This window comes from Bombina bombina, chromosome 4, assembly GCF_027579735.1.
Source record: "Bombina bombina isolate aBomBom1 chromosome 4, aBomBom1.pri, whole genome shotgun sequence".
In the NCBI taxonomy this organism is placed as follows: Eukaryota; Metazoa; Chordata; class Amphibia; order Anura; family Bombinatoridae; genus Bombina; species Bombina bombina.
Window position 1 is genome coordinate 809,569,638 of NC_069502.1, and position 23,289 is coordinate 809,592,926.

At 45.8% G+C, this 23,289-nt stretch overlaps 1 protein-coding gene across 1 annotated transcript in view; it reads left to right on the plus strand.

The window, feature by feature from the left end:
* Positions 1–23,289, plus strand: part of LOC128657070 (gastrula zinc finger protein XlCGF26.1-like) — a 243,877-nt gene that overhangs the window by 124,078 nt on the left and 96,510 nt on the right. The window contains exon 9 of the mRNA XM_053711299.1: positions 19,353–20,429. Within this exon, the coding sequence (XP_053567274.1) occupies positions 19,353–20,429 (1,077 nt within the window). The remainder of the gene's footprint in view (positions 1–19,352; positions 20,430–23,289) is intronic.

Below are 23,289 nucleotides of genomic sequence, written 5' to 3' on the forward strand. Positions count from 1 at the left end.
CATAATGATAACGCAAGAAGACAGGGTCACAGTGTGATACCTTTTATCTTTTATAGATTCAAGTGCTAATATTCCTGCTATGGGGATTATTGAATGGGGGGGTTATACATAATATTGTTTATTGCGTCATTGCTCTGTTATGTGCGAGATGAGGCTCTGGCAATGGGTGGAACTACAGGTTCATTTCCGGGAGTATTTGCGTGGCTGTTTTTGGCACGTTTTCCTCCCTAGTGCTGGGGCGGTCCTGCGAGGCATTCCATGTGTCAGGGTGTGACCTATTCATCTTCCTCTGTTGATCAGCGACGAAGGAGGTCCTCAGGATAGGTCTTTCAAGGCCAAAAATAAACCTAATTTTTCGCAGAAACGGACCAGCCTCAAGTTCTACATCCTCTAAGCAAGAGGGTAATACTTCTCAAACCAAGCCAGCCTGGAGGCCAATGCAAGGCTGGAACAAAGGTAAGCAGGCCAAGAAACCTGCCGCTGCTACCAAGACAGCATGAGATGTTGGCCCCCGATCCGGGACCGGATCTGGTGGGGGGCAGACTTTCTCTCTTCGCTCAGGCTTGGGCAAGAGATGTTCTGGATCCTTGGGCCCTAGAAATAGTCTCCCAAGGTTATCTTCTGGAATTCAAGGAGCTACCCCCAAGGGGAAGGTTCCACAGGTCTCAATTGTCTTCAGACCACATAAAAAGACAGGCATTCTTACATTGTGTAGAAGACCTGTTAAAAATGGGAGTGATTCATCCTGTTCCATTAAGAGAACAAGGGATGGGATTCTACTCCAATCTGTTCATAGTTCCCAAAAAAGAGGGAACATTCAGACCAATCTTAGATCTCAAGATCCTAAACAAATTTCTCAGGGTTCCATCGTTCAAAATGGAAACCATTCGAACAATTCTTCCTACCATCCAGGAAGGTCAATTCATGACCACGGTGGATTTAAAGGATGCGTATCTACATATTCCTATCCACAAGGAACATCATCGGTTCCTAAGGTTCGCCTTTCTGGACAGACATTACCAGTTCATGGCACTTCCATTCGGATTAGCCACTGCCCCAAGAATTTTCACAAAGGTACTAGGGTCCCTTCTAGCGGTGCTAAGACCAAGGGGCATTGCAGTAGTACCTTACTTGGCGAGATGAGGCTCTGGCAATGGGTGGAACTACAGGTTCATTTCCGGGAGTATTTGCGTGGCTGTTTTTGGCACGTTTTCCTCCCTAGTGCTGGGGCGGTCCTGCGAGTCATTCCATGTGTCAGGGTGTGACCTATTCATCTTCCTCTGTTGATCAGCGACGAAGGAGACAAAGCGGTTTCTTAATCCAGGTCATAGGAGGTGGTGAGTGCCCTGGCCATTGGAGGTATAAAGGTGCCTGTTTATTAGGTTAATCTAGTCCGAAATAAAGCACAAGCTATGAAGGACTATGACACGTTGGAGGGTACTCCCCTCTTTAACAAAGTCTAATACCTGTGTTTATTGTGAGGAGGTTCTGGTAGACCAGTCTGCTCAGCTATGTTCCATATGTTTTGATAAAGTTGCGACATCTAAGAAACAGAGGATGTCTAGTATTACTGAGCTGTCCACCTCTGAGGATTCTTTGTCCTGTGAGGTGCGTTCCCTCTTTTCATCTCCTATTGCACATGCAGCACCCCAGGGTCCAACCATTTCTCCTACGCGAGAGCTTCGTCAGACGGCGGTGTCGAAGGTGATTCATGCCTTACCACGTTCTGCTAAGCTCAAGCGTAGGGCGCATCATGGCGGCCCGGCCCAGGGGTTGTCTATGTATATCTCAGAGGCATTATCTGCTGATGAGGACCGCTCCGACTCTTCGGACGAGAGGTCCCTTCTGGGTCGGAATCAGTGTCATCTAAGCCTCCTGTTGAGGAGGAGCCTGACTAGGTTTAGGATGAAAAATTTGCGCTTTTTGCTGGAGCAAGTGCTTGCTACTTTAGAAGGTTCCGGAACCGAAACTACCAGAGGAACCTTCGATTCCTAAGCTTGATAAAGTATATGAGGACAGGGTGGTGCCTCAGACCTTCCCGGTTCCCGTTAAGATGGCAAACATTATTAAGAATGAATGGGAGCGATTAGGTTCTTCCTATTTCCCTTCTTCCTTTAAGAAACTGTTCCCCATTCTGGACTGTCGGCTTGAGCTGTGGGGGACCATCCCTAAGGTGGACGGTGCTATCTCTACGCTAGTGAAGCGGACGACTTTACCTCTAGAGGATAGTTCGTTGTTTAAAGAGTCTATGGATAAAAAGTTGTAAAACATGTTGAGGAAAATGTTTCAGCACATGGGGTTTGTTTTTCAGCCTGCAGCGGCGGTAGCCATGGTTGCCGGAGCTGCTACATATTGGTGTGAATCTCTGTGTGATATGGTCAAGAGGGAAACCTCTATCGACGACATACAGGAGAAGATTAAGGCCTTGAAGGTCGCTAATTCTTTTACTTGTGATGCCAATATGCAGATTATTCGCCTGAATATGAAGGTATCAGGGTTTTTTTTCGTATTAGCTTGCAGAGCTCTGTGGCTAAAATCGTGGTCTGCGGACATGACCTCTAAGTTGAGGCTGCTGTAACCTTCCTTTCCAGGGAAAGATTCTGTTCGGTCCAGGGTTGGACTCGATCATATCCACGGTCACGATAGGCAAGGGAGCCTTCCTGCCACAGAATAAGAAGGCTAAGCCTAAAGGATCTAATTTTCGTCCCTTTCGTGCGGAAAAGGCCCAACTACAGCAGCCCGTTGCGAAAAGCGGATCAGTCCAAGGGAGCTTGGAAGCCAGCTCAATCTTGGAACAAGTCCTAACAGAACAAGAAGCCTGCTGAGACAAAATCGGCATGAAGGGGCGGTCCCTGACCGGTCGACGGACCAAGTAGGGGGCAGATTATCTCACTTCTCAGAAGCCTGGTTGCAGGACGTTCAGGACCCTGGGGTTTTGGAAGTGGTCGCCCAGGTTTACAGGTTAGGGTTCAGATCTCATCCGCCCAGGTGCAGATTTCTTCTGTCAAACCTGTCTTCAAAGCCAGAAGAGAGAGACGCCTTTCTAGAATGTGTGAGGGATCTCTCCTCTCTCAGAGTAATCGTACCATTACCCCAAGCAGAAAGGGGTCTAGGGTACTATTCAAACCTTTTTTCGTGGTCCCGAAGAAGGGCACGCTCCACCCGATTCTAGACCTAAAGTGTTTAAACTAATTTCTGGCTGTTCCATTGTTTAAAATTTAAACGATCAGATCTATTCTTCCCCTAGTTCCAGAGGGACAGTTCATGACGACAATTGACTTGAAGGATGCTTACCTCCATGTCCCAATCCACAGGGATCACTTCAGGTTCCTGAGATTTGCGTTTTTGGACCAACACTTCCAGTTTGTGGCCCTTCCCTTTGGTCTGGCGATGGCCCAGAGAGTCTTCACGAAGGTTCTGGGGGCGCTACCTGCTGTGGCCAGATGCAGAGGCATGGCTGTGGCGCCCTATCTGGACAACATCCTAGTCCAGGCGCCATCGTTCAGCCTCACAGAGGATCATTCGAGGGCCCTTCTTCTCTTCCTGCAAACTCACGGTTGGAAGATCCACTCAGGAAAGAGTTCCCTGGATCCCAGCAACAGGTTGGAATTCCTGGGCACAATAATAGACTCTATATCTATGAAGATATTTCTCACAGATCAGCGACACAAGGCCCTCGGTGACCCAATGTATGGAGGTGATCGGGCTCATGGTTTCCAGCATAGATGTCATTCCATTCGCCAGGTTCCATCTCAGACCTCTTCAGTTGTGCATGTTGAGACAGTCTAACGGCGATCATTCAGATTTATCACAGCAGATATCCCTGGACGCTTGGACTCGGAACTCCCTCTCCTGGTGGATCCGTCTGGATCAGCTGTCCTTTGGGACACTTTCCTGAGATCGTCCTGGGAGATTGTGACCACGGATGCGAGTCTGGCAGGATGGGGAGCAGTTTGGGGTGCCAGGATGGCACAAGGAAAATGGTCATGGGAGGAGTCTCTCCTCCCGATAAATATTCTGGAACGTTGAGCAATTTACAATGCCTTGAAGGCGTGGCCTCCTCTGGGGTCCTTCAGCTTCATCAGATTCCAGACCGACAACATTACCTCGGTGGCTTATGTGACGGACTTTCCGCTACCCCGACTGAGTAGCACCCTCAACCGGGTCCTTCCGCTGTCTGGAACAAACTGCTATGTAGCCCAGGAAAGTGATTCCTATGTAGCCCAGGGAAGTGATTCTAGCAGGAGCCCACCTAAATGACTAGACAGACTAGCATTCAGGTGAAAAAAAGAACTGATTTTATTGAAAACACACACTCCTTTTATACAGACAGCTCATCTTGATAAGACAGGGAGACAATGCCACAGTTTTCCCGCCATTCCCGCCCCTCCAGACTGACCGCGCCTCCATAGCAACCATAGCCCCACAGAATCCCAGTACACAGTGGTGACGGTTTTGGGGTGATCCCGGGGGAGCGGCGGCACTTCCAGGGTGTCATTTGAAAGTTCTCGGTCCCCAGATGCTGCAGTCCAAAAAGCGGTGTGATTCGTTATTGGGGACCGGAGATACAGCCCGGTTCCCAAAGCAGCTCCCCTCTGGTAATTCCCCCACCTCTTGTCCTCCCTAGGGGCTACTATTCCCCAAAAGAACGGAGCTCTGGGGCACATGGTTGCTGGAGCGACCAGGGGTAAAGTTAGCGGGTGTTGTGTGGCCGACCGGGAGTTCCAGGAGCCCGGACAGCCTGAGAAGGGTTAGGCGGGTGTCCGTGGTGAGGCGGCCGACCGGGAGTTCCAGGGGCCCGGCTAGCCTAGGAGGGCTTTCCTGGTCATATACCAGCTTTTCACAAGACAAGCAAACCAAAGCTTCAAGTGATTGTGGTTGCTCTGAGGAGCCCAAAACCACTGAGAAACAACAGGGGTGAGGCAGTAGGGGGGCAAGGGTTCAGCCCCTGCAGCCTAGTATCCGTGACAACTCCCCCCCTCCAGTTCGGCAGACCCGGCTAGATCCACACACGGGTCGGCCTGGGGATGTCCGAAGAGTTTATGCCACTTCAGTCCGCTGGGAAAGTCCATCAGCATTCCCATTGCTCTTTCCCGGTCGGTACTGGATGTCAAAGTTAAATGGCTGCAGGGCTAAGCTCCACCTCAACAGTCTCCCGTTGTCCTCGAAAACCCGGTTGAGCCATACTAGGGGGTTGTGGTCAGTGAGGACGGTGAAGGGTCTCCCATATAGGTAGGGCTGCAACTTCTTCAAAGCCCATACCAGCGCCAGACACTCCTTCTCAACCGCCGCATAGCCTACTTCTCGGGGTAGCAATTTGCGACTGATGTAGGCAACGGGGTGGTCCTGTCCTTTCTCATCCACCTGGCTTAGTATGGCCCCCAACCCGAACATGGAGGCATCTGTGTGGACAGAAAAACATTTGGCTGGGTTAGGAGCGGCCAGTACTGGGGCAGAGATTAAGGCAGACTTAAGACTCTGGAAGGCTTTTTCTCACTCGGGCCACAGGACCTGTCGGAAGTCGTTTACGGGTAAGGTCAGTCAGGGGTTTGGCGAGGGTGCTGTAATTAGGGACGAACCTCCGGTCGTAGCCTGCAGTACCCAGAAAGGCAAGTACTTGGGTTTTGGTCCTGAAGGTGGGCCAGTTAGCTACTGCCTCGACTTTGGCCGGCTTGGGTCACTGCTTACCGCAGCCGACTCAGTGGCCTAAGTACTGAACTGCCGAGCATCCAATGGTACATTTATATATGGCTTCAAGGTGAGGCCAGCGGCTCTAAGACGACGCCTAGGTGGACCAAATGGTCCTTCCAGTTTTCGCTATAGATGGCGATGTCATCCAGGTATGCACAAGCATAGTCCTGGAGGCCATCCAACAGGCGGTCTACCATTCTTTGGAAAGTGGTTGGGGCGTTCTTCATTCCAAACTGCATGACCTTAAACTGGTATAAGCCGAAGGGAGTGATGAAGGCAGACTTGGGGACGGACTCAGGATCGAGGGGGATTTGCCAATAACCCTTGCATAGGTCGAGGGTGGTCAGGAAGTGGCCCCGGGCGATTCGATCTAACAGGTCATCTACTCGGGGCATGGGATAGGCGTCAGTGGTGGTTCTGTCATTGAGTCTATGGTAGTCAACGCAGAACCGGGTAGTTCCGTCCTTCTTGGGTACTAACACTACCGGGGAGGCCCTTGGACTGTTGGACGGTTCAATGACACAGAGGTCCAACATTCCCCGGAGCTCCCGGTGCATACTGTCCCTGACGGCCTCTGGGACCCGGTAGGCAGCCTGTCGCAGGGGGTCTTTCCCAGGGTCTCCACCCGGTGGATGGCTGTGGTGGTAAACCCAGGGACAGTAGAGAACATGTCACTTCTTTTTTCCAAGAGTCGCCGGACCTGCCTTTTCTGTCTGGGCTCTAACCTATCGTCTAGGGATATATCATCCACTCCCTGTGGGGTGTCAGTAGGTCCGGGAAGCTCCGGCATTGGAAGACTTTCAGTCCTCCACTGCCGGCGCACAGATAGCGACCACATCTCTGGGTCTCTCTATGTATGCCTTTAACATGTTCACATAAAAGGTCCGACGGATCCTTTCATCTGAACACTTCGCTACCAGGTATGTGGTGGTGTTCACTTGTTCCACAACCCAGTAAGGTCCTTGCCAAGAGGCCTGTAGCTTGTCTGTTTTGACAGGCTTCAGAGCGAGGACCTTCTGTCCCATGATCAGGGTTCGGGCATTGCGATCATACCATCGCTTCTGCCTGTGCTTAGAGGCTTGAAGGTTCTCGCGTACCTGGGCAGCCAGGTCCTTCAGCCGGTCTCTGAGCTGGAGTACATACTCCACAACAGAGTGCTCTTCCCCCCCTCCCCGGTGGCTCCCTCCCAGTGGGCTGGTACCAAATCTAGGGGGCCCCTTACCTTTCGACCATATAGAAGTTCAAAGGGGTGAAAAAACGGTGGATTCCTGAGGCACCTCTCGGTATGCAAAGAGGAGGTGCGGCAGGAATCTCTCCCAGTCCTTGTGAGTGGCTGAGAACGTCCGAAGCAGTTGCTTTAGGGTCCCGTTAAACCTCTCACACAGCCCATTCGTCTGGGGATGGTAAGCGGCCCTGTGCAGGGGTTTAATCCCGCACAACTCCCAGAGTTGTTGAGTGATTTCCGCAGTGAACTGCGTTCCCTGATCGGAAACCACTTCCCGAGGGAAGCCTACCCTAGTGAATATCCGGAGCATCGCATCTGCTATGGTCTCCGCCTTGATATTGGCCAAGGGGATTGCCTCGGCGTATCGGGTGGCATAGTCCACCACTGTAAGGATGTATTTCTTTCCTGAGGGGCTGGGCCGAGTTAATGGCCCCATAATGTCTACTGCCACTCGGTTTAAGGGTTCCGCAATAATGGGCAGGGTCTGGAGGGGGGCTTTCGTATGGTCACCCGTCTTTCCTACCTTCTGGCAAATTTCACAGGATTTACAGTATTCCTTAAATATCGGCTGTAATGCCTGGCCAGAAGAAGGTTTGAGTCAAGCGGTGGTGGGTCCTTTGCTTTCCTAAGTGGCCGGCTAAGGGGGTGTCATGCCCTATATTCAGTAGGTTGGCCCGAAACTTCTTAGGTACGACCAGCTGGCGTTTGGGCACTGGTCCTTTTCTCCTCTTGGAGATCCGGTACAGGAGCTCTCCCTCCCACTGGAACCGTTCATCTCTGGGGCCCTGGGCGTCAGCACCTACTCGGTCTCGGTAAGGGGCTAGGGTCGGGTCGCTCAAGGTTTCTTTGGCGAAGTCAGAGGGGGTCGCACAGGAGGGGGTGTTAGTGGGGACGGGCAGTCGGGGAAAGGTTGGTGTTGGGGTGGTAGGTCTTACCTGGGTCCCCAGAGTTGGTGGTCCCCAGAGTTGGTGAGGTGGCTTGGCATCCGGCCTGCTGGCGGGTAGTCACTGGACAGGTATCCGGAGAGGCATCCCCCACAAAGGCGGACACAAGGTGGCCAAGGTCGTTTCCCAATAGGACCTCAGCAGGGATGTGGTGCATAACTCCCACTTCTACATTGAGGGAGTCTGTTTTCCAGTTCAAATGGACCCAGGCTGTAGGAATCCTGAGGACCTCACCTCCCGCTACCCCCACAGCATGGGTGCGCCCAGTGCAGCCGGAGGGGGGAACAAGGTGAGGTTGGATCAAAGAAACGGTGGCCCGCGTATCTCTCATTCTTTGAGCCCCCTGCCCGTTGACCCAGACAATTTGCTGGTGTTGTTGTCGGTTGTCTTGGTCCATTGAGCCGACATGGTGCAAGACACCCACTTCTTCTCCTGTCCACTCAGCATAGGGGTCGGTGCTCGCTGTATGGGCACAATGGACAGCAGCCTGATAGGTGGGTGCTTGAGGAGACCCCCACGAGGTTGAGGCAGGGTTCCTTGGCGGCTTGGCTGGGGGGTTTCATTGTCTGGCGGGGCAGTCCTATATAACATGTCTGGGGTGTCCACACCCATAACACCCCCGGGGATGGCTGCTCCCGGCCGGGTAAACAGGGGGCGGCCGGGTCTCTGGCTGCCAAAAGACTGTTGGGGGTCGAGCTGGGGCTGGAGTGAAGCGGGTTGCTGGCTGGGGGTCTGTGGCTGCCTGACGCCGGGCATCCACATACCGATAGGCCAGGGTGGCAGCTTGGTCAGCTGTTCTGGGTCCCTTGTCTTTTACCCAGTCCCTTATCTCTGCTGGGGTGCGGTTGTAGAACTGCTCCAGGAGGATGAATTGAACAGCTTCGTCAAGGGTGGTGATGTGGCACCCAGTAACCCAGGAGTTCAAGGATCTAGCTAAGTGGTGGGCAAACTCGGTATATGGCTGCTCTTGTCTTTGTAGTCCCCTGAAGTTTAGTCGGTGAGCCTCCAGGGTGAGTCTATACCGAGCAAGGATGCGCTCCTTCACCCGGTCATAGTTGCCTTGATCTTCGGAGGGGACAGTGTGGAAAGCCTCCAGGGCCCTACTGGATAGTTTCCCAATTAAGATAGTAACCCTATCGGCATTAGTGACCCCATGCATCCGGCACTGGGTCTCGAACAGCTGTAGGTAGTGGTCGATATCCTCGCTCCCATCATCCTGGAAAGTTTGGAAAGCCCCGTGAGGTAGTTTCTTGGGCCAGGAAGGGGGGCCCAGGGGATCCGGCATGACCCCTCCTATAGACTTCTGAAGCTCCAACATGTGTATCTTGTTGGCGTCAGTCACTATCCGAGTAATGACCTCCTCGGGGGGGTTAGGTCCATAGAGAGCCAGTTGCCACTGTACCTGCCGCGGCTTGTTAGATGTCGTAGTCCCTTGAGTGGAAGCTGTACTGGGCTGTCCTTCGCTTTGGTCGCTGTCCGACCCACCAGCCTGTTCGCTAGCCCGATCGTCCTCCATCAGTTTGGCTACGAGCACTGCCTTTGTCTTGTTGCCGGTGACTTTCCCTCTAGTCTGCAGCAACATTCTCATTTCTTCCTTCCAGAGCCAATGGTACTGCTTCATCCGGCAAGATCTTCAGTTGGTGGTTTGGACGTTCCAGGTAGACGGAAGCATCCCACCGCTGCCAACCAATGTGACGGACTTCCCGCTACCCCGACTGGGTAACGCCGTCAACCGGGTCCTTCCGCTGTCTGGAACAAACTGCTATGTAGCCCAGGAAAGTGATTCCTATGTAGCCCAGGGAAGTGATTCTAGCAGGAGCCCACCTAAATGACTAAACAGACTAGCATTCAGGTGAAAAAAGAACTGATTTTATTGAAAATACACACTCCTTTTATACAGACAGCTCATCTTGATAAGACAGGGAGACAATGCCACAGTTTTCCCGCCATTCCCGCCCCTCCAGACTGACCGGCGCGTCCATAGCAAATGACACTTCCGGTGTCATTTGAAAGCTCTCGGTCCCCAGATGCTGCATTCCAAAAAAACTCTGTGATCCACATTCCGGGTGTGGACAACTGGGAAGCGGACTTTCTCAGCAGGCAATCCTTCCATCCGGGGGAATGGTCTCTCCACCCAGAGGTGTTTGCAGAGATTTGTTAGCGCTGCGGAATCTGTTGGAGCTCTACAAATGGCCGATAATAATGGGGAACTCCGGAAATGGATCTCATGGCGTCCAGACTCAATTGCAAGCTACCCAGATACGGGTCGAGGTCAAGGGATCCCCAGGCAGATCTGATATATGCCTTAGCGGTTCCTTGGGGATTCAACCTAGCTTACATTTTTCCACCGTTACCTCTTCTTCCTTGGGTAGTGGCCCTCATCAAGCAGGAGCGAGCTTCGGCCATTCTGATTGCTCCTTCGTGGCCGCGGAGGACGTGGTTTGCGGATCATCCTCTCCACCTTGGAGGTTACCCTGTCCCAGGGATCTGCTGGAACAGGGTCCTGTTCAACTTAAAAATCTAGATTCTCTGAGGCTGACTGCGTGGAGATTGAACGCTTAGTCTTGGCCAAGAGAGGGTTTTTTGTGAGTGTGAATGATACTTTAGTTCAGGCCAGGAAGCCGGTCACTCGTCGCATCTATCATAAAGTGTTGAGGACCTACTTGTCCTGATGTGAGTTACATGGATATCTTTGCCACAAGGTTAAGGTATCCAGGATTTTATCCTTTCTCCAGAAAGGTCTGGAGAAGGGGCTTGCCGCCAGTTCCTTAAAGGGACAGATTTCAGCATTATTTTTGTTACACAAGAGGCTCGCTGAGCTTCCGGATATTCAGTCTTTTGTTCAGGCTCTGTCTAGAATCAGGCCTGTTTTCAGACAGTCCGCTCCTCCTTGGAGCTTAAACTTGGTTCTCAGGGTGTTGCAGGGGGTCCCGTTTGAGCCTATGCACTCTATTGACATTAAGAATCTTTCCTGGAAGGTTCTCTTTCTGTTGGAAATTGCATCAGCACGCAGAGTTTCTGAGCTGGCGGCCTTGCAATATGATAAGCAGTAGAAACAAATACTATGGGCGCCTGAAAAGGCAGGTCTTATTTTGTCAAACAATAGGCTTACATATTTTTAAAAAATATATGTCTATTAACAAAAAATAAGAAAAATCACAACAGCCAATATAATGAATGGTAAAATATATAATTTAATTGCAATGATATGTAGATATTAAAATAATCATAAATAATTTATAAATACAAAAGAACAATCTGGTATATATTTAAAGTACCATAATTGATCCAATCTATGTATAATATGTGGCCTATTTCATCAGCTTGCAATATGAGCCTCCTTATTTGTTTTTTCACGCTGATAAGGCTGTTCTTCGCACTGGCTTGGGATTTCTACCCAAGGTTGTATCTAATCGTAACATCAATCAAGAAATAGTTGTTCCTTCTTTGTGTCCTAACCCTTCTTCTCCGAAGGAGAGGTTACTTCATAATTTGGATGTGGTTTGTGCTTTGAAGTTTTACCTTCAGACTACTAAGGATTTCAAACAGTCTTCATCTCTGTTTGTGGTGTATTCAGGGAAGCGCAAGGGCCAGAAGGCCTTTTCAACTTCTTTGTCTTTTTGGTTGAGGAGCATGATCCACTTTGCCTATGAGACTGCGGGACATAATCCTCCTCAGAGGATCATGGCTCATTCCACTAGAGCTGTGGCTTCTTCTTGGGCCTTCAAGAATGAGGCCTCTATGGAGCAGATTTGTAAGGCGGCTACTTGGTCCTCCTTACATACTTTTACAAAGTTTTACAAATTTGACGTTTTTGCTTCTGCGGAAGCAGTTTTTCGGAGAAAGCTTTTGCAGGCTGTGGTGCCCTCAGAATAGGGTCTGCCTCTTTGCCCTCCCGTTTTTCATTCAGTGTCCTCTAGATCTTGGGTATATGTTTCCCTTCAAGTAATGAATAAAGCTGTGGACTCTCCTCCCCTTTAGATGGAAAACATAAATTATGCTTACCTGAGACCATAGAGGCACCCAACCTCCCCACAGGGCTTGGCTTGACAGACCTTCCCTGGATCCCAGGCTATGATCTAGATGCTCTAGGGATCAAGAACCTCAGACACCTCTCAGAAATTGCCCATCACCCTTCCCCTTTAAACTCCATTCTGGGCCTGTTGGCGGCCTTACCAGACATGCATGTCTCCCAATGGGGAAAATGGGACCTACATCAGGTTTCCCAACTCTACTCTCTGGAAGCGTTGACCCTACCGCAGAACATGAGCTCTTTAATACAGAGTCCACCGGCGTAGACTCTGTTCGAATACTCTAGACTATACAATTTCTTACTGTCTTGGGGGTTCTCCAGGTCCGTCTGCAGACCCCTAACCACTTGGCAAAAGTTGTGGAAATTAAAAGTAAAACTCCCCCAAAGCCCTGTCGCACCACTACACATTGATTCAGACATCCACCAACTCTGACAGAATTTGGCAACTTAAGGCACGGGAATTTGACCTGGCTACGTCTATCATTGACAAGGACCTACAAAGTGCCGTGACTCTAACTAGAAAGACCCTACATTGTGCAAACACAATCGGATCATATATGTAACTACAGATGTTCCCGTCACAACCCCCCTTGTGTTGGCGGAATTGTGGAAACAAGGGATCAGATATCCACATCTGGTGGAATTGCCCTGTACTGAAACCCAGTTGGGACATGATACTCCACCTTTGCTCAGAATTAAGGTTGCCAATACCACGGACTCCAGAAATGGCCCTTCTTCATATATTCCCAACTACCACATCGGCCACGTCATCTAGGCTGGTCGTCTTTGTCCTCGCTGCTATGAAACTCGCCATAGCTAGAGCATGGAAGCAACCTCGCCCCCCTGATCTAGTAGACGTAATTCCCATAATCCAATCCTACGCTACCATGGAAAAAAGTTTCTACTCCAATCTAGACAGGGAAGATATATACTGGAAGATATGGGACCCATGGTTTTATTACCAGGAAACCCAAAGACTATCACATATGCATAAAAGTGTTCCCAGCCTTCCCCCCATAAATCAGTAACCATTGTAGACTTCTTTTCAATCCCCCACTAACTGGCACTCCCCCTCCTTCCTCCCTTTCCCCCTTTCTATTCCCCAAATATGCAACCCCCCTCCCCTTCCGCTAGCGGTCGCTTGCCCCGCCTGGAGACGACCCCTGAACAAGAGTTCACTACAACAGAGGTACACTTACTCATTGTTATGACTTATCAGCTGACCTCTCATGTTTGTTACGCTACTTTTGATGCTATAAACGTATCTGTATACCTTATTTTGACTATCACATATGCATAAAAGTGTTCCCAGCCTTCCCCCCATAAATCAGTAACCATTGTAGACTTCTTTTCAATCCCCCACTAACTGGCACTCCCCCTCCTTCCTCCCTTTCCCCCTTTCTATTCCCCAAATATGCAACCCCCCTCCCCTTCCGCTAGCGGTCGCTTGCCCCGCCTGGAGACGACCCCTGAACAAGAGTTCACTACAACAGAGGTACGCTTACTCATTGTTATGACTTATCAGCTGACCTCTCATGTTTGTTACGCTACTTTTGATGCTATAAACGTATCTGTATACCATATTTTGACTCCATATGAGATTTTGGTTAATCTGGCTAAGTCACCTGACTACAAAAGACTTTATGTGGAACGTAATAGTAGCCCAATCACACGCTTGGCACTAACCACTTGATCTATTATATTGTTTATTGTTTAGACCCTGTTTAGACTACTGTTAAAATTCTAACGGCTAGATTACGAGTTTTGCAGTAACAGGGGTGCGGGGTTAACGTGCAGTTTATGCTCACCGCTCGCTCACATACAGTGCTGGTATTACGGGTTTTTACAAACCCGGCGTTAACAGACAAGAAGTGAGCGTAGAGCAAAATTGTGCTCCACATCTCATTTCAATACCAGCGCTGCTTAAGTCAGCGGTGAGCTGGCTATACGTGCTCGTGTGCGATTTCCCTATAGGAATCAACGGGGAGAGCCAGCTGAAAAAAAGTCTAACACCTGCAAAAAAAGCATTTAGCTGTATTTATTTTTTTTCAGGTAAAGGAGCTGATTACTTTGGGGCAACGCCCCGCAAAAGGCTCTTTTAAGGGCTATTGGTAGTTTAGTTTAGGCTAGGGTTTTTTTTTATTGGGGGGGGGGGGTTATTTTGATAGGGCTATTAGATTAGGTGTAATTAGTTTAAATATCTGTAATTTGTTTATTATTTTCTGTAATTTAGTGTTTGTTTTTGTACTTTAGATAATTTAATTTAGGTAATTGTATTTAATTTAGTTAATTTATTTAATTATAGTGTAGTGTTAGGTGTTAGTGTAACTTAGGACAGGTACTTTTGTATTTATTTTAGCTAGGTAGTTAATAAATAGTTAATAACTATTTAGTAACTATTCTACCTAGTTAAAATAAATACAAACTGCCGGAAAACCAACCTAGCAGTTACAGACCAATTTTATTGCTTAACTCTGATGTTAAGATCCCGGCTAAGGTTATAGCGAACCACCTCAAAAGATTTTTACCTCAATTGGTCTTTACAGATCAGACAGGATTTATCCCCGCTCAAGAGGCTTGTGATAATACCCTTAGGGTTGTTCAACTGATTTCTTATGCACAGGCCAACTCCGCTCCGTTGATTCTTGTGTCGGCGGATGCAGAGAAGGCCTTTGACCGGGCCAACTGGACTTTTATGCGTCATACCCTGAAGAAGATGGGTTTTGGAACACAGTTCACAAACTTTGTGTTCTCGCTTTATTCTAACCCTAATGCCAAGGTTTGGGTGAACGGTCTGTTCTCTGAGCCCTTTCTAATCTCCAATGGTACAAGGCAGGGGTGTGCCCTCTTTCGCCCCTGCTCTTTGCCCTTGTCATGGATATCCTGGCGAACAGAATACGAGCTAACCCCGCTATCAGCGGAGTTCGGACGGGAGGGGTAAGGCATAAGTTAGCAATGTATGCTGATGATGTTCTGTTAACTCTTGCTGACAATGCTTTACAGACTTCATTGGATGAATTTGAGGCATTCGGTTGAGTGTCGGATTTTCTACTCAATCTCTCAAAGTCTGAGATATTGAATATCTCAATGCCTTCTGACACCTTCGCAGCTCAGAGCTATCATTGTCCTCTGAAAATCACTAAGAAGCATTTGAAATATTTAGGTATAACTCTGGCCTCTTCGGTTAGGGAGATCGTTGACGTAAATTATAAACGCATCAGATATGATGTTCTACGAGATTTTGTGACGTGGAAAAATAAAACCATCTCATGGATGGGAAGAATATACGTTGCAAAAATGAACGTCCTACCCAGAGTGCTGTACATTATGCAGGCAGTCCCCCTGGCCTCAGCAGGTCACATAATCCATCAAATTCAGTCGGCAATTGGATCATATATTTGGGGTGGTTTGAGACCAAGGATCAGTAAAAAGACAATGTATCTTCCCAGAAACAGAGGAGGGGTGAGTGTCCCTCAGCTGAGTGATTACTTTAAAGCAATCACACTCCAACGGTTGGTGGAGTGGTGCCATGGATCCACTGATAAAGCTTGGATAGGATTGGACAGGGAAATTCTTCAAAGGGGCAACGTTGGTTCTCTCGCATGGATAAGCTCTAGTCATTGCCCTGGTTGTATATCTCAATATCCCCTGATTGGGGACATACTACAGGGATGGGACAAGCTAATCAAAGTGGAAAGTCATATTTCCACAGTTGTCTCGCCGGTAATACCTGTCCGAGAAAATCTGGACAATGGCATGGCGAACAAACCGCACTGTCCTGACTTTTCCTACCCACTGTCAGAGGTGATCATATCTAATGCATTGACGTGGGGTAGGATCAAATCGCAGGAGTAATTGGCTGGGTGGGACCATGATCTGTTCTCTTCATGGTTTAGAGTGGCCCAATTGAACCACTACATTGGAGACAGGGGCTCATTGAGCAGACAGAAAACACCCTTTGAGGTGCTTTGCACTTTGGAGACCGTACCACAACATTTAATCTCAATTTTATATAAACTGCTGATAGAGGGAGGCGGAGTGGCAGTGCCTTCTTATGTAGCGGCCTGGCAGAAAGACTTGGGCTATGAAATCGATGCAAAAGCCTGGTTGTCGATCTTTGATAAAGCAAAGCATGCATCTGTCTCAGCGAGACTTCAGGAAATGCATTTAAAATTTTTGAGTAGGTGGTATCTCACCCCGCAGAGGCTGAGGAAAATATATCCACATACTGGTGGGGAGTGCTGGAGAGGCTGCGAAGAGGAGGGATCTTTGTTACACATCTGGTGGTTGTGCCCCCTTATACAGCCCTTTTGGGAAAGCGTCTTTCATGAATGTAGCAGATTTCTGAAAATCATTCTCCCCCCGAACCCTAAATACCTTATATACCATGAATTACCAAGGATAACCGTGGAAGCTAGACGTCACTTGTTCCTCCTGATGCTAAACTGTGCTAAGGGACTCGTACCAAGACTTTGGAAGTCGCTTCAGATGCCAAGTCTGGAGGAATGGAGGGCTGGGGTTTGGGACTTGCTAAACCTGGAGAGATTCCACTATCTCAAGATTGGAAAAATGGAAACACACAAATACATGACCCTCATTTGGGAGGGTAGAGACCTATAAGCTTGGGTAACACCTGCTGGGTTGTGGTTGTCTGGGGTTTTTTTTTCTCTCTCTCTTCCGCTATTTCTCACCCCTGCCCCTTTCTCTTCCCCATGCTTGTCCCTCTCATGCTTTTCCCTCTCTTCCCCCTCTTTTTTCTCTTAAAGCCTCCAAAGACCATCCTGAGCTGATTATGTTGAACTTAATTGTTTATTGCTCTTTGGAATGGCAATTTTCATATGCACATCTTGTAAGCCTCTCATTTAGGTGGACGTACTTGTTCTGCACTTTCAGCTGTAAATGTTTATGAGTGATATGTATGTAAAGCATTTAGTATGTAATATATCAATGGACAGACATAGTGTTACTTTATTATATTCTAGCAGTTTTTGATTGAGACCTAATTGTTTTATTTTGTAATTGCACTATGTATAACGACTATGTTGTTATTCACTATCAATGTTGCAGATGTAATAGTGCGTTTGTTCATTCAATAAAGCTTTTTTCTAAAAAAAAAAATAATACAAACTTGCTTGTAAAATAAAAATAAACCCTAAGCTAGATACAATGTAACTATTATTTACAAGTATTTAGTTTTAAATAGGAATACATTTTAGTGAATTATAGTAATTTTATTTAGATTTATTTAAAGTATATTTAAGCTAGGGGGTGTTAGGGTTAGGGTTAGACTTAGGTTTAGGGGTTAATAAATTTAATGTAGTTAAATATGTTAGGGACAGCAGATTAGGGGTTAATAATATTTAAGTAGGCGGGAGTGCGGCGGTTTAGGGGTTAATATATTTATTATAGTGGTGGCGATGTCCGGTTCAGCAGATTAGGGGTTACATTTTTATTATAGTGTTTGGGATGCAGGAGGGCCTCGGTTTAGGGGTTAATAGGTAGTTTATGGGTGTTTAGTGTACTTTTGAGCACTTTAGTTAAGAGTTTTATGCTATGGCTTTGTAGTGTAAAACTCTTAACTACTGACTTTAAAATGCGGTACCAGTCTTGACAGGAGAGGTTGTACCGCTCACTTTTTGACAGACTTGTAATACCGGCGTTAGGCAAGTCCCATTGAAAAAAATAGGATACACAATTTATGTAAGTGGATTTGCGGTATTGCCAAGTCTGGCCAAAAAAGTGAGCGGTACACCTGTACCTGCAATATTCGTAATACCAGCGGGCGTTAAAAAGCAGCGTTAGGACCGGCTAACGCTGCTTTTTAAACTACCGCAAAACTCGTAATCTACCCGTAAGTTTGTACCCTATATTTGAAACTGTTATCGCCATGCTGTGATTCCTCTCAATAAAATAAAAATCTATTGGGAAAAAAAAATATGCTTACCTGATAATTTAATTTCCATCGTGGGGAGAAGAGTACACGGCTCATGCCCATTGCTCTGGTGGGCGGACCTAAATTTTGTTTTGTTCTTCTGGCACCATTTATACCCCGATATTTCTCCTACTGTTCCTTGTTCCCTCGGCAGAATGACTGGGTGATGAGGGGAGTGGGGGAGGTATTTAAGCCTTTGGCTGATGTGTCTTTGCCTTCTCCTGATGGCCAGGTTCTTAATTCCCACAAGTAACGAATGAAGCCGTGGACTCTCCTCCCCACGATGGAAATGAAATGATCAGGTAAGCATAATTTGTTTTCCTTACACAAGACACAACTAAGATTTTAATCCACTCTCTCATCCATTCCTGCCTTGACTACTGCAACCCCATCCTCTCTGGTCTCCCTAGCTGCCACCTAGCTCCTTTACAATCCATAATGAATGCCTCTGCCAGGCTTATCTTCCTTACACGTCGCTCTTCATCTGCCGTACCTCTCTGCCAATCCCTTCACTGGCTTCCTCTTGCCTCCAGGATTAAACACAAAATTCTCACTCTGACACACAAAGCCCTCAACTGCATTGCTCCCCCCTACATCTCAGATCTCCTGATACTCTCCTTCCCGTCCCCTTCGCTCCGCTCATGATCTCCTACTCTCCTCCTCTCTTGTTACCTCCTCACATTCCTGTTTACAAGATTTTTCCTCACTGGCTCCCATTTTATGGAACTTTCTGCCTCGCTCCACAAGACACTCTCCTAGTTTTAAAAGCTTCAAGTGCTCCCTGAAGAGTCTACTATTCAGGGACGCATACAACCTACACTAACCTTATCTCCACTGATATCCCCTTAAACCCCATAGCACGTAAGCCTATGAGCCCAGCTGTTTGTAGTTCACCATTTTAAGAGCCGACTACAACAGTGCAAATCTCAGCAGGACCCTCTACCCCTTTGATCCCGGTATTGTTTTTTTATATGCCACCTATGTTCATAGCGCTGCAGAACCTGATAATAACAATTGCCTGAGTAATACAGCTGGCTGGGGAGCTGCTGATTATCCCAGAAGATGTAGTTGACATGTGAGTGAGATTCTTCTTTCTGATGAAGATTTTATATATTGCTTAGATATACTTCACCACCTGGGGCATTTTCTTTGTTTTGTTGTTCTAGAGTTATCCTTGTTTTAACTACAAGCACAAAAGCAGTAGTTACAAAAAATGTTAACCCATAAACTAATCTTTATATTACTAAAAGTTTCTTTGGACACAATTTTAAAAGGAATAGATATATTAGGTAGAAAACCAACAACATTATATTAAAGTTAGTTCAGTCTTTGACTAAGTGTAAATTCTTAGAAATAGTCCCTAATGTCCAGTAAACTGCCCTTAAGCCTTAGCATAGAAAATGTCTAGTTGTCACAGTGTCTACTACAAGTGTAGGGGACTGACTAAATCAGAACAGTTTATATGTTCTCATGATAAAATAATTATGTAATTAATAACATTACTCCCATTGTGTTTCTTATTGACAGGTGAATTCACAAACTGCAATAATCCTAGCCATGATCAGAGTGCAGATGCTTCTTTACATCTTCTTCAAAACCAAAGAAGCCACGTGGGAAATTTATGTTCTGAATGTGGCAAATGTTTTCTTAAGAAATCACATCTTTTTAAACATCTTAACATTTGTACAAGAGAAAATCCATTTTCCTGTCCTATATGTGGAAAACGTTTTAACTGTAAAAACATTCTTGTTGCTCATCAGAAAATTCATACCGGAGAAAAAGAATTTTCATGTTCTGACTGTGGGAAATGCTTTACTCGGAAATCAAATCTCATTACACATCAGAAAATTCATACAGGGGTGAAAGGATTGTCATGTTCTGACTGTGGAAAATGTTTTATCCTGAAATCATATCTTATTAGGCATCAGAAAATTCATACAGGGGAGAAAGCATTTTCATGTTCTGATTGTGGGAAATGTTTTACTCAGAAATCAGCTCTTCTTAGGCATCAGAAAACACACACAGGCGAAAAAGCATTTTCATGTTCTGACTGTGGAAAATGTTTTACTCGGAAATCAACTCTTCTTATGCATCAAAAAAATCATACAGGGGGAAAATGTTCTGACTGTGGAAAATGTTTTATCCTGAAATCACATCTTATTAGGCATCAGAAAATTCATACAGGGGAGAAACCATTTTCATGTCCTGGTTGTGGGAAATGTTTTACTCGGAAATCACAACTCATTACACATCAGAAAATTCATATAGGTGTGAAAGGATTTTCATGTTCTGACTGTGGGAAATGTTTTACTTGGAAATCAACTCTTCTTATGCATCAAAAAATTCATACAGGGGAAAAAGGATTTCCATGTTCTGACTGTGGAAAATGTTTTATCCTGAAATCAAATCTTATTAGGCATCAGAAAATTCATACAGGGGAGAAAGCATTTTCATGTTCTGACTGTGGGAAATGTTTTACTCTGAAATCACAACTCACTACACATCAGAAAATTCATACAGGGGTGAAAGAATTTCCTTGTTCTGACTGTGGAAAATGTTTTATCATGAAATCATATCTTATTAGGCATCAGAAAATTCATACAGGTGAGAAAGCATTTTCATGTTCTGACTGTGGGAAATGTTTTACTCAGAAAGCACATCTTATTAGGCATCAGAAAACTCATATTAAAAGAAATCAGAGTTTACCCTCCTAAGTGCAGAGGAATAATATGGTAGTTGTCACCCACACAATGCCAAGTGCTGATAATGACTGCAAGTGGCCCCCTGGGGCGTGAAGTTTTGGAGCTGTTTGAGGTGACCCCAGGGTGGATTTGATTTAAAAATTATGATTTAAATCACTAGTCCGTAAGACAGATTTAAATCATGGTTTTCATTTTTAGAATAAGTTTTCAGATTATTTGTTTATAGTTATACCAGGCTATTACTAAATTGGTTATATATCATTAGATATGCATATATAGATTATTGAAATTAATGAAATTATTTGGAGGTGAATTATCTCCAGTTTAATTGGTTAATCATTCACATTTGATCAACTTTTCACCTGTACTTTATTGGAAGGAGGAAAATTATTACATTAATAATAATAATAGAAATAGTTTTATTTTACTAAAACAATATTATTTCTTTTTAAAGATATGATGAATCCACGGATTTCATCTTTACTTGTGGGATTACACCTCCTGGTCAACAGGAGGAGGCAAAGAGCACCACAGCAGAGCTGTATATATAGCCCCTCCCTTCCCTCCCACCCCAGTCATTCTCTTTGCCTGTGTTAGTAATAGGAAGAGGTAAAGTGAGGTGTTAGATTTTTCAATCAAAGGTTTTTTTATTTTTAAAATGGTGCCAGTGCGTATTATTTTATTACAGGGTGTAGCCGTATTCCTTGTCAGCCTCTAGAGTAGATCTACAGGTGACTTTAAAGCATTGGGAACTGGGGGGATTAAATTCTCACTGCGCCTTCCATTTCTTTCATGTAATTAGCAAGAGTCCATGAGCTAGTGACTTATGGGATATACATTCCTACCAGGAGGGGCAAAGTTTCCCAAACGTCAAAATGCCTATAAATACACCCCTCACCATACCCACAATTCAGTTTTCCAAACTTTGCCTCCCGTGGAGGTGGTGAAGTAAGTTTGTGCTAGATTCTACGTTGATATGCGCTTTGCAGCAGGCTGGAGCCCGGTTTTCCTCTCAGAGTGCAGTGCATGTCAGTGGGATGTGAAGAGAGTATTGCCTATTTGAATACAATGGTCTCCTTCTACGGGATCTATTTCATAGGTTCTCTGTTATCGGTCGTAGAGATTCATCTCTTACCTCCCTTTTCAGATCGACGATATACTCTTATATACCATTACCTCTACTGATTCTCGTTTCAGTACTGGTTTGGCTATCTACTATATGTAGATGAGTGTCCTGGGGTAAGTAAGTCTTATTTTTTGTGACACTCTAAGCTATGGTTGGGCACTTTATATATAAAGTTCTAAATATATGTCTTTAAACTTATATTTGCTATGATTCAGGATGATCAATATTCCTTATTTCAGACAGTCAGTTTCATTATTTGGGATAATGCATATGAATAATCAATTTTTTTCTTACCTTTAAAATTGTTTCAATTGACTTTTTTCCCTGTGGGCTGTTAGGCTCGCGGGGGCTGAAAATGCTTTAATTTATTGCGTCATTCTTGGCGCAGACTTTTTTGGCGCAAATTTTTTTTTGTCATTTCCGGCGTCATACTTGACGCCGGAAGTTGTTCGTGTTTGCGTCATTTTTTTGACGTTTTGCGCCAAAAAATGTCGGCATCACCGGATGTGGCGTCATTCTTGGCGCCAAAAAATTTTAGGCGCCAATAATGTGGGCGTCTTTTTTGGCGCTAAAAAATGTGGGCGTCATTCTTGTCTCCACCTTTTTTTCACATTATTTCAGTCTCATTTTTCATTGCTTCTGGTTGCTAGAGGCTTGTTCATTGGCATTTTTTTCCCATTCCTGAAACTGTCATTTAAGGAATTTGATAAATTTTGCTTTATATGTTGTTTTTTCATTTACATATTTGCAAGATGTCTCAAATTGACCCTGGATCAGAATCTACTTCTGGAAAGACGCTGCCTGATGCTGGTTCTACCAAAGTTAAGTGCATTTGTTGTAAACTTGTGGTAACTGTTCCTCCGGCTGTAGTTTGTGATGAATGTCATGATAAACTTGCTAATTCAGATAGTATTTCCATTAGTAATATACCATTACCTGTTGCTGTTCCCTCAACATCTAATACTCAGGATGTTCCTGTTAATATAAAATCTATTAGGAAGGCTATGTCTGTTATTCCTCCTTCCAGTAAACGTAAAGGTCTTTTAAAACTTCTCATTTTTCAGATGAATTTTTAAATGACCGTCGTCATTCTGATTTGTCTGTTTCTGATGAGGATTTTTCTGGTTCAGAGGATTCTGTCTCAGATATTGACACTGATAAATCTTCATATTTATTTAAAATGGAATTTATTCGCTCTTTACTTAAAGAAGTTTTAATCGCATTAGAGATAGAGGAATCTAGTCCTCTTGATACTAAATCTACTAAGCGTTTAAATTCGGTTTTTAAACCTCCTACAGTTATTCCAGACGTTTTTCCTGTCCCTGATGCTATTTCTGAAGTAATTTCTAGGGAATGGAATAATCTGGGTACTTCATTTACTCCTTCTCAAAGGTTTAAGAAATTGTATCCTGTGCCATCTGATAGATTAGAGTTTTGGGACAAAATCCCTAAAGTTGATGGGGCTATCTCTACTCTTGCTAAACGTACTACTATTCCTACGGCAGATAGTACTTCCTTTAAGGATCCTTTAGATAGGAAGATTGAATCCTTTCTAAGAAAAGCTTATTTATGTTCAGGTAATCTTCTTAGGCCTGCTATTTCTTTGGCTGATGTTGCTGCCGCTTCCACTTTTTGG